Below are 12,237 nucleotides of genomic sequence, written 5' to 3' on the forward strand. Positions count from 1 at the left end.
CTGCCAGAAAATTAAGTTTGTATGTAATTGAGGATAGAAAGTAACTATGCTAAAATGAAGAGAGTGGTTGACTTAAAAAGATGGCATTCTAGGTTTTTTCCCCTCCTTTTTCTCTAGAAAAATTTAAAATGTTATCTTTTTAATAAAAGTGAATATATATAGTGTTGATTAAGTTTAGAGCTTCAAGTACTTTTTTTGTTTTTCTTTTTTGCAGGCGATGATATACAATAAAATCCTTAGGCTGTCTACATCTAATTTATCCATGGGTGAGATGACCCTGGGACAGATCAATAACTTGGTTGCCATTGAAACCAATCAACTTATGTGGTTCTTGTTCCTGTGTCCCAATCTATGGGCAATGCCTGTTCAGGTAGATCCATAACAAAACAAAAGGAGTACGAGATACTTAGCTCAGTAAAGGGCAAGCTTTTTAAATAGGCTGATGTTATTATACTCTTTTTATAGAAAGAAAGCAGAGATTCAGAACTCTGACATAAGTTAGGAAAGTGGGGTGTGGAATTCTACTGCTTAGGTTCAAATATCTGCTCTACCTTCTTTGCACAAGTGTTTAAAATCCTCAAAACATTCATCTCCTCAACTTTAAAATGGGAATGATAATAGTATCTGCATCATAGAATTGTTGGAATTGTCAAGACTAAGTTAATATGTGTAGCACATGCAGCATAATGCCTCACATTTCATGGGCATCCAATATTTGTTAGCTGTTACTGTTGTTGACCAAATTCAGGAAATTCATAGAGCCAAGGCTTGACCCTGTTCATTTTGACAGACTCTCATAGCATTTCTAAAGTAGAACAACTCCATTCCATAGTTTCAATAGCTGATGTTTTATAAAATGTCAAACTTTATTAGGTGGTAAGAACACTAACAAGCTGGAGGACAATTTAGCTTTTCTTTTTTTTATGGAAAATAGCATTTTAGAAAAGATTGAGTAAAAGAAGCAAAAGAAATGTTTTCAGCTCTTTCTTCCATGTGATGCTGAATATTTTTAGTTATCTCGAGTTTTGCATCCTGTAGATAGAGCTTAAACTGTAGACTTATTCAAACCAGTCTGTCACCTTTGTCCCTGTGTGCCATGTTTATTAAAATACATACAATATTACAGATATGGTAGTTTAAAAATTTTCTTGGCCTTTTCAGTTTTAAATAGAAATCCAAGCCAAATAAAAATGCATGTCATCCACAGCCCATGACACAATGAAAGATTTAAAATATGCTCAGTCTCTTTTTATTAATATGTACTTATATACAGGTCAAGTGTCTGTACTAATATACAGGTGTCTGACTACATGATGTAATTTAAAAGCAGCCCAAATCCTAGGCTGCCTGTGAAAGACTGCATCATGAGTGACGTTAAGGAAACTTTCATTTTGACCGGAATCCCTAAAAAGCCCAATTGGTTAGGCAGTAAATATGTGCACTTGTCTCCAAAAGGCCACTGTTAAGCTGTTATCATTGGCAAACACACAAGGATTTAATGCTTTAACTACACAGATATAGTTCATTAGTTGACATTTTCAGCCATGATAAACTGAGCTACTGGAGGAAAAAAAGTAGGGAGAAAGATTGTGGGATCAAATCCTATTTTTTAAAGGAAGAAGAACAAAGTGACAAACCAGAGAGGGTTGACCCTGGGTTTGGGGAAATAAAAAAAGAAGCGAGGTAATGCGGGGCACCACCAACTCTAGCTTTCTGGTAGTTTTAGTGAAACTTAGCCTTTTTGTGATCAAGTGACTTCTGGGGTCATTGAGGCTGTGAGGAACTCAGATTATTCCTTTAGCCTGCAAACAGCCTTCCAGGGCTCACGTACGTTATGATGCTGCCTCCTGCTTTCCATCCTTCCTACCTGGAAAAGTTAGTAGAGCTCCATGACAATATGGAATGCCAGTTACAGTGGGTGATAATGTTTTCAAGAAAAAAATGTGAAGACTGTCTTAGAAGGTCAGAAGCATCAGGGGACCAGTCTACAGCCTCATGCAGTAACTTGGTTTGACACTCGTTTTACAGATCATCAAACTAAAAATAAATTCCTACCACTTAGCTTTCCCCCAACAAACATAGCAAGACCCAACTGTTCTTAGTTGAGTTGACTTCCAAATACATGTATTTATTAATCAATCAATAATGAAGAAATAGTACATTTTCGCCAAAATATATTTCCTTTCATGCAGTGGTTCATTTTCCATTTTCCATTTGGCTTCCTTTCTAGATCATAATGGGAGTGATTCTGCTCTATAATTTACTTGGATCGAGCGCATTGGTTGGTGCAGCTGTCATTGTTCTCCTTGCGCCAATTCAGTACTTCATCGCTACAAAGTTGGCAGAGGCTCAGAAAAGCACTCTGGTACGTTCACATCATTTGGAAACTTGATTAGGAAAAATCTACTAAGCTGTTTTATTTATTTATTTATTTATTTGTTATTCGACATACTTTTATTTTTTTTATTTTTTTTTTTAATTTTTATTTTTTATAAACATATAGTTTTATCCCCAGGGGTACAGGTCTGTGAATCACTTCACAGCAGTCACCAAAGCACATATCCTCCCCAATGTCCATAATCCCACCCCCCTTCTCCCAAACCCCCTCCCCCCAGCAACCCTCAGTTTGTTTTGTGAGATTAAGAGTCACTTATACTTTGTCTCCCTCCCAATCCCATCTTGTTTCATTTATTCTTCTCCTACCCACTTAAGCCCCCATGTTGCATCACCACTTCCTCATATCAGGGAGATCATATGATAGTTGTCTTTCTCTGCTTGACTTATTTCACTAAGCATGATACGCTCTAGTTCCATCCATGTTGTCACAAATGGCAAGATTTCATTTCTTTTGATGGCTGCATAGTATTCCATTGTGTATATATACCACCTCTTCTTGATCCATTCATCTGTTGATGGACATCTAGGTTCTTTCCATAGTTTGGCTATTGTGGACATTGCTGCTATAAACATTCGGGTGCACGTGTCCCTTTGGATCACTACGTTTGTATCTTTAGGGTAAATACCCAATAGTGCAATTGCTGGGTCATAGGGCAGTTCTATTTTCAACATTTTGAGGAACCTCCATACTGTTTTCCAGAGTGGCTGCACCAGCTTGCATTCCCACCAACAGTGTAGGAGGGTTCCCCTTTCTCCGCATCCTCGCCAGCATCTGTCATTTCCTGACTTGTTGATTTTAGCCATTCTGACTGGTGTGAGATGATATCTCATTGTGGTTTTGATTTGTATTTCCCTGATGCCGAGTGATATGGAGCACTTTTTCATGTGTCTGTTGGCCATCTGGATGTCTTCTTTGCAGAAATGTCTGTTCATGTCCTCTGCCCATTTCTTGATTGGATTATTTGTTCTTTGGGTGTTGAGTTTGCTAAGTTCTTTATAGATTCTGGACACTAGTCCTTTATCTAATATGTCGTTTGCAAATATCTTCTCCCATTCTGTCAGTTGTCTTTTGATTTTGTTAACTGTGTCCTTTGCTGTGCAAAAGCTTTTGATCTTGATGAAATCCCAATAGTTCATTTTTGCCCTTGCTTCCCTTGCCTTTTGCGTTGTTCCTAGGAAGATGTTGCTGCGGCTGAGGGCGAAGAGGTTGCTGCATGTGTTCTCCTCAAGGATTTTGATGGATTCCTTTCTCACATTGAGGTCCTTCATCCATTTTGAGTCTATTTTCGTGTGTGGTGTAAGGAAATGGTCCAATTTCATTTTTCTGCATGTGGCTGTCCAATTTTCCCAGCACCATTTATTGAAGAGGCTGTCTTTTTTCCATTGGATAGTCTTTCCTGCTTTGTCGAAGATTAGTTGACTGTAGAGTTGAGGGTCTATTTCTGGGCTCTCTATTCTGTTCCATTGATCTATGGGTCTGTTTTTGTGCCAGTACCATGCTGTCTTGATGATGACAGCTTTGTAATAGAGCTTGAAGTCCGGAATTGTGATGCCACCAACTTTGGCTTTCTTTTTCAATATCCCTTTGGCTATTTGAGGTCTTTTCTGGTTCCATATAAATTTTAGAATTATTTGTTCCATTTCTTTGAAAAAGATGGATGGTACTTTGATAGGAATTGCATTAAATGTGTAGATTGCTTTAGGTAGCATAGACATTTTCACAATATTTATTCTTCCAATCCAGGAGCATGGAACATTTTTCCATTTCTTTGTGTCTTCCTCAATTTCTTTCATGAGTACTTTATAGTTTTCTGAGTATAGATTTTTTGCCTTTTTGGTTAGGTTTATCCCTAGGTATCTTATGGTTTTGGGTGCAATTGTAAATGGGATGGAATCCTTAATTTCTCTTTCTTCTGTCTTGCTGTTGGTGTAGAGAAATGCAACTGATTTCTGTGCATTGATTTTATATCCTGACACTTTACTGAATTCCTGTATAAGTTTAGCAGTTTTGGAGTGGAGTCTTTTGGGTTTTCCACATATAGTATCATATCATCTGCGAAGAGTGATAATTTGACTTCTTCTTTGCCGATTTGGATGCCTTTAATTTCCTTTTGTTGTCTGATTGCTGAGGCTAGGACCTCTAGTACTATGTTGAATAGCAATGGTGATAATGGACATCCCTGCCATATTCCTGACCTTAGCGGAAAAGCTTTCAGTTTTTCTCCATTGAAAATGATATTTGCGGTGGGTTTTTCATAGATGGCTTTGATGATATTGAGGTATGTGCCCTCTATCCCTACACTTTGAAGAGTTTTGATCAGGAAGGGATGCTGTACTTTGTCAAATGCTTTTTCAGCATCTATTGAGAGTATCATATGGTTCTTGTTCTTTCTTTTATTGATGTGTTGTATCACATTGACTGATTTGCGGATGTTGAACCAACCTTGCAGCCCTGGAATAAATCCCACTTGGTCGTGGTGAATAATCCTTTTAATGTACTGTTGAATCCTATTGGCTAGTATTTTGTTGAGTATTTTCGCATCTGTGTTCATCAAGGATATTGGTCTATAGCTCTCTTTTTTGATGGGATCCTTGTCTGGTTTGGGGATCAAGGTGATGCTGGCCTCATAAAATGAATTTGGAAGTTTTCCTTCCATTTCTATTTTTTGGAACAGTTTCAGGAGAATAGGAATTAGTTCTTCTTTAAATGTTTGGTAGAATTCCCCCAGGAAACCGTCTGGCCCTGGGCTTTTGTTTGTTTGGAGATTTTTAATGACTGTTTCAATCTCCTTACTGGTTATGGGTCTGTTCAGGCTTTCTATTTCTTCCTGGTTCAGTTGTGGTAGTTTATATGTTTCTAGGAATGCATCCATTTCTTCCAGATTGTCAAATTTATTGCCGTAGAGTTGCTCATAGTATGTTCTTATAATAGTTTGTATTTCTTTGGTGTTAGTTGTGATCTCTCCTCTTTCATTCATGATTTTATTTATTTGGGTCCTTTCTCTTTTCTTTTTGATAAGTCGGGCCAGGGGTTTATCAATTTTATTAATTCTTTCAAAGAACCAGCTCCTAGTTTCGTTGATTTGTTCTATTGTTTTTTTGGTTTCTATTTCATTGATTTCTGCTCTGATCTTTATGATTTCTCTTCTCCTGCTGGGCTTAGGTTTTCTTTCTTGTTCTTTCTCCAGCTCCTTTAGGTGTAGGGTTAGGTTGTGTACCTGAGACCTTTCTTGTTTCTTGAGAAAGGCTTGTACCGCTATATATATTCCTCTCAGGACTGCCTTTGTTGTGTCCCACAGATTTTGTATTTTCATTATCATTTGTTTCCATGATTTTTTTCAATTCTTCTTTAATTTCCTGGTTGACCCATTCATTCCTTAGAAGGATGCTGTTTAGTCTCCATATATTTGGGTTCTTTTCAAACTTCCTTTTGTGGTTGAGTTCTAGCTTTAGAGCATTGTGGTCTGAACATATGCAGGGAATGATCCCAGTCTTTTGATACTGGTTGAGTCCTGATTTAGGACCGAGGATGTGATCTATTCTGGAGAATGTTCCATGTGCACTAGAGAAGAATGTGTATTCTGTTGCTTTGGGATGAAATGTTCTGAATACATCTGTGATGTCCATCTGGTCCAGTGTGTCGTTTAAGGCCTTTATTTCCTTGATAATCTTTTGCTTGGATGATCTGTCCATTTCAGTGAGGGGAGTGTTAATGTCCCCTACTATTATTGTATTATTGTTGATGTGTTTCTTTGATTTTGTTATTAATTGGTTTATATAGTTGCCTGCTCCACGTTGGGGGCATAGATATTTAAAATTGTTAAATCTTCTTGTTGGACAGACCCTTTGAGTATGATATAGTGTCCTTCCTCATCTCTTATTATAGTCTTTGGCTTAAAATCTAATTGATCTGATATAAGGATTGCCACTCCTGCTTTCTTCTGATGTCCATTAGCATGGTAAATTCTTTTCCATCCCCTCACTTTAAATCTGGAGGTGTCTTCGGGCTTAAAATGAGTTTCTTGGAGGCAACATATAGATGGGTTTTGTTTTTTTATCCATTCTGATACCTTGTGTCTTTTGACAGGGGCATTTAGCCCATTAACATTCAGAGTAACTATTGAGAGATATGAATTTAGTGCCATTGTATTGCCTGTAAGGTGACTGTTACTGTATATGGTCTCTGTTCCTTTCTGATCTACCACTTGTAGGCTCTCTCTTTGTTTAGAGGACCCCTTTCAATATTTCCTGTAGAGCTGGTTTGGTGTTTGCAAATTCTTTCAGTTTTTGTTTGTCCTGGAAGCTTTTAATCTCTCCTTCTATTTTCAATGATAGCCTAGCTGGATATAGTATTCTTGGCTGCATGTTTTTCTCGTTTAGTGCTCTGAAAATATTATGCCAGCTCTTTCTGGCCTGCCAGGTCTCTGTGGATAAGTCAGCTGCCAATCTAATATTTTTACCATTGTATGTTACAGACTTCTTTTCCCGGGCTGCTTTCAGGATTTTCTCTTTGTCACTGAGACTTGTAAATTTTACTATTAGGTGACGGGGTGTGGGGCTATTCTTATTGATTTTGAGGGGCATTCTCTGAACCTCCTGAATTTTGATGCTCGTTCCCTTTGCCATATTGGGGAAATTCTCCCCAATAATTCTCTCCAGTATACCTTCTGCTCCCCTCTCTCTTTCTTCTTCTTCTGGAATCCCAATTATTCTAATGTTGTTTCGTCTTATGGTTTCTCGAATTCTCCCCTCGTGGTCCAGTAGCTGTTTGACCCTCTTTTGCTCAGCTTCTTTATTCTCTGTCATTTGGTCTTCTATATCACTAATTCTTTCTTCTGCCTCATTTATCCTAGCAGTGTGAGCCTCCATTTTTGATTGCACCTCATTAATAGCTTTCTTGATTTCAACTTGGTTAAATTTTAGTTCTTTTACTTCTCCAGAAATGGCTTTTATATCTCTTGAGAGGGTTTCTCTAATATCTTCCATGCCATTTTCGAGCCCGGCTAGAACCTTGAGAATTGTCATTCTGAACTCTAGATCTGACATATTACCAATGTCTGTATTGATTAGGTCCCTAGCCTTCGGTACTGCCTCTTGTTCTTTTTTTTTTTTTGTGTTGAATTTTTCCGTCTTGTCATTTTGTCCAGATAAGAGTATATGAAGGAGCAAGTAAAATACTAAAAGGGTGGCAACAACCCCAGGAAAATATGCTTTAACCAAATTAGAAGAGATCCCAAATGGTGAGGGGGGAGAAAGGGGATAAAAAGAGGTTCAAAAAGGAAGAAAGAGAAAAAAAAAAAAGAAAAAAGAAAAAAAAGGAAAAAGAAAAGAATTAAAAAAAAGAAAACAAATAAGAAAAATATAAAAAAGAAAAAATATATATATTAGATAAACTAGTTAAAAAATGTTAAAAAAGAAAAAGGTAAAAGTTAAAAAAAAATTTTACCAGAAGGCGAGAAAAAAAACAAAAAATGAAAAAGAAAAGAATTAAATTAACTGCAAGACTAAAAAAAATCACAGGGAAAAAGCCATGAGCTCCGTGCTTTGCTTTCTCCTCCTCTGGAATTCTGCTGCTCTCCTTGGTATTGAAACCGCACTCCTTGGTAGGTGAACTTGGTCCCGTTGGATTTCTTGTTGATCTTCTGGGGGAGGGGCCTGTTGTAGTGATTCTCAAGTGTCTTTGCCCCAGGCAGAATTGCACCACCCTTACCAGGGGCCGGGGTGAGTAATCCGCTCGGGTTTGCTTTCAGGAGCTTTTGTTCCCTGAGCGCTTTCCATAGAGTTCCAGAGGATGGGAATACAAATGGCGGCCTCCTGGTCTCCGGCCCGGAGGAGCCGAGAGCCCAGGGCCCCACTCCTCAGTGCGCCCTCAGAGAATAGCACCCAGTACTCCCGTCTGCCTGACCTCCGGCCACGCTCCGAGCTCACCGAGCCTGCGACCGGTTCAAGGTAACACAGAGCTGTGGTCTTACTGTCAGCTCTGTCTCTGTAGCCGGCTTTCCCGTTCCAATACCAGCAAGCTCTGCAACACTCAGACACCCCCGATTCTTCTGTGACCCTGCGGGACCTGAGGCCACGCTGACCCCACGTGGGCTTCGCCCCGGGTTAGCCTCTGGAGCGATGTCCCTCAGCGGAACAGACTTTTAAAAGTCCTAATTTTGTGCTCCGTTGCTCCGCCGCTTGCCGGGAGCCGGCCCCTTCTCCCGGGGTCTATCTTCCCGTGGCTTTGGATTCACTTCTTCACCGGTCCTACCTTTCAGAAAGTGGTTGTTTTTCTGTTTCCAGAATTGCTGTTCTTCTTCTCTTCGATCTGCCAATGGATTTGCAGGTGTTTGCAATCTTTAGATAAGCTATCTAGCTGATCTCCGGCTAGGTGAAGTAGTCTCAGCCTGCTACTACTCCGCCATCTTGACTCCTCCCCCTAAGCTGTTTTATTTTTAAAATAATGGGAAATGAATACCCGCCACTCAGAATAATTTGGAAATTGATACATTTTATTTCAATCCTTAGGCAGCAAATGTGTATTTTCTGTGTTGCAAAAAAAAAAAAAAAACACTTGTTTAAGAATTTTTTAAAATTTTATTTTATTTAAGATCAGTTAATTAACATATAGTGTATTAGTTTCAGAGGTAGATTTCAGTGATTCATCAGTTGCATATAACACCCAGTGCTCTAGAAGTAATGTCACTCTTTTTTAAAAAATTTTAATTAATTTATTTATTTTCAGCATAACAGTATTCATTACTTTTTCACCACACCCAGTGCTCCATGCAATCCGTGCCCTCTATAATACCCACCACCTGGTACCCCAACCTCCCACCCCCCAACCACTTCAAACCCCTCAGATTGTTTTTCATAGTCCATAGTCTCTCATGATTCACCTCCCCTTCCAATTTACCACAACTCCCTTCTCCTCTCTAACTCCCCATGTCTTCCATGCTATTTGTTATGCTCCCCAAATAAGTGAAACCATATGATAATTGACTCTCTCTGCTTGCTTATTTCACTCAGCATACTCTCTTCCAGTCCTGTCCATGTTGCTACAAAAGTTGGGTATTCATCCTTTCTGATGGAGGCATAATACTCCATAGTGTATATGGACCACATTTTCCTTATCCATTCATCCGTTGAAGGGCATCTTGGTTCTTTCCATAGTTTGGCGACTGTGGCCATTGCTGCTATAAACATTGGGGTACAGATGGCCCTTCTTTTCATGACATCTGTATCTTTGGGGTAAATACCCAGGAGTGCAATTGCAGCGTCATAGGGAAGATCTATTTTTAATTTCTTGAGGAATCTCCACACTGTTCTCCAAAGAGGCTGCACCAACTTGCATTCCCACCAACACTGTAAGAGGGTTCCCCTTTCTCCACATCCCCTCCAACACATGTTATTTCCTGTCTTGTTAATTTTGGCCATTCTAACTGGTATAAGGTGATATCTCAATGTGGTTTTAATTTGAATCTCCCTGAGGGCTAGTGATGATGAACATGTTTTCATGTGTCTGATAGCCATTTGTATGTCTTGATTGGAGAAGTGTCTGTTCATATCTTCTGGCCATTTTTTGATATGATTGCCTGTTTTGTGTGTGTTGAGTTTGAGGAGTTCATTATAGATCCTGGATATCAACCTTTTGTTTGTACTGTCATTTGCAAATATCTTCTCCCATTCCGTGGGTTGCCTCTTTCTTTTGTTGACTGTTTCCTTGGCTGTACAGAACCTTTTGATTTTGATGAAGTCCCAAAAGTTTATTTTCGCTTTTGTTTCCTTTGCCTTTGGAGACGTATCTTGAAAGAAGTTGCTGTGGCTGATATCGAAGAGGTTACTGCCTATGTTCTCCTCTAGGATTCTGATGGATTCCTGTCTCACGTTGAGGTCTTTTATCCATTTTGAGTTTATCTTTGTGTACGGTGTAAGAGAATGGTCAAGTTTCATTCTTCTACATATAGCTGTCCAGCAGCTTTTCCATTGTATATTTTATCCTGTTTTGTCGAAGATTAATTGACCATAGAGTTGAGGGTCCATATCTGGGCTCTCTACTCTGTTCCACTGGTCTATGCGTCTGTTTTTATGCCAGTACCAAGCTGTCTTGGTGATCACAGCTTTGTAATAAAGCTTGAAATCAGGTAACGTGATGCCCCCAGTTTTATATTTGTTTTTCAACATTTCCTTAGCAATTCGGGGTCTCTTCTGATTCCATATCAATTTTTGGATTATTTGCTCCAGCTCTTTGAAGAATACCGGTGGAATTTTGATCGAAATGGCATTAAAAGTATAGATTGCTCTAGGCAGTATAGACATTTTAACAATGTTTATTCTTCCGATCCAAGAGCATGGAATGGTCTTCCATCTTTTTGTGTCTTCTTCAGTTTCTTTCATGAGTGTTCTGTAGTTCCTCAAGGACAGATCCTTTACCTCTTTGGCTAGGTTTATTCCCAGGTATCTTATGGTTCTTGGTGCTATAGTAAATGGAATTTACTATAGTAAATGGAATTTCCCTTTCTGTATTTTCATTGTTAGTGTATAAGTAAGCCACTGATTTCTGTACATTGACTTTGTATCCTGCCATGTTGCTGAATTGCTGTATGAGTTCTAGTAGTTTGGGGGTGGAGTCTTTTTTAAAAATTTTATTTTATTTTTTTAGTGTTCCAAGTTTCATTGTTTAGGTACCACACTTAGTGCTCCATGTAATACATGCCTTCCTTAATACCTCCACCAGACTCACACATCCCCTCATCTGCTTCGCTCCAAAATCAGTTTGTTTCTCAGAGTCCACAGTCTCTCATGGTTCATCTCCCCCTCCGATTTCCCCCAATTCACTTTTCCTTTCCTTCTGTGAATGTCCTCCATGTTATTTCTTATGCTCCACAAGTAAGTGAAACCATATAATAATTGACTCTCTCTACTTATTTCACTCAGCAGAATCTCCTCTAGTCCTGTCCATGTTGATAGAAAAGTTGGGTATTCATCCTTTCTGATGGAGGCATAATACTCCATGGTATATATCGACCATATCTTCTTTATTCATTTGTCTGTTGAAGGGCATCTTGGCTCTTTCCACAGTTTGATGACTGTAGCCATTGCTGCTACAAACATTGAGGTATAGATGGCCCTTCTTTTTACTACATCCATATCTTTGGGGTAAATACCCAGTAGTGCAATTGCAGGGTCATAGGTAACTCTATTTTTAATTTCTTGAGGAATCTCCACATTGTTTTCCAAAGTGACTGCACCAACTTGCATTCCCACCAACAGTGTAAGAGGTTTCCCCTTTCTCTACATCCTCTCCAACACTTGTTGTTTCTTGACTTGTTAGTTTTGGCCTTTCTAACTGGTATAAGGTGGTATCTCATTGTGTTTTTTATTTGAATTTCTCTGATGGCTAATGATGATGAACATCTTTTCATGTGTCTGTTAGCCATTTGAATGTTTTCTTTGGAGAAGTGTCTGTTTATGTCTTCTGCCCATATTTGACAATATCCGGTTTTGGGGGGTTGAGTTTGAGGAATTCTTTATAGATCTTGGATATCAGCCCTTTGTCTGTAGTGTCATTTGTGAATACCTTCTCCCATTCTGTGGGTTGCCTCTTTGATAAAAAGCTTCTGCATAGCAAAGGAAACAATCAACAACAACAACAACAAAACCCACTTGTTTTAAAAGTGGATTTGAAATTTATGATTTGATCATCTCAGACTCAAAATACCAGAGGCACAATTCCTGATGTTTTTAAGTGCCATGGGTGATGAGGCATGGATCATTTTCTAGATCACCTGTCTAGAGAATATACCTGAGTGTATTTTGAGTCCATTGGATGTTAATTGTTGACATGGGATAAATGGT

General features: G+C 38.8%; 1 protein-coding gene across 12 annotated transcripts in view; it reads left to right on the top strand.

Moving 5' to 3' along the window:
- Nucleotides 1-12,237, top strand: part of ABCC9 (ATP binding cassette subfamily C member 9) — a 150,893-nt gene that overhangs the window by 35,299 nt on the left and 103,357 nt on the right. For all 12 annotated transcript variants that reach the window (XM_082738588.1, XM_082738590.1, XM_082738589.1 and 9 more), the window contains 2 exons: nucleotides 215-370; nucleotides 2,231-2,365. In XM_082738588.1, the coding sequence (XP_082594714.1) occupies nucleotides 215-370; nucleotides 2,231-2,365 (291 nt within the window). The remainder of the gene's footprint in view (nucleotides 1-214; nucleotides 371-2,230; nucleotides 2,366-12,237) is intronic.

This window comes from Mustela nivalis (assembly GCF_964662115.1).
Source record: "Mustela nivalis genome assembly, chromosome: 7".
Taxonomy (NCBI): Eukaryota; Metazoa; Chordata; class Mammalia; order Carnivora; family Mustelidae; genus Mustela; species Mustela nivalis.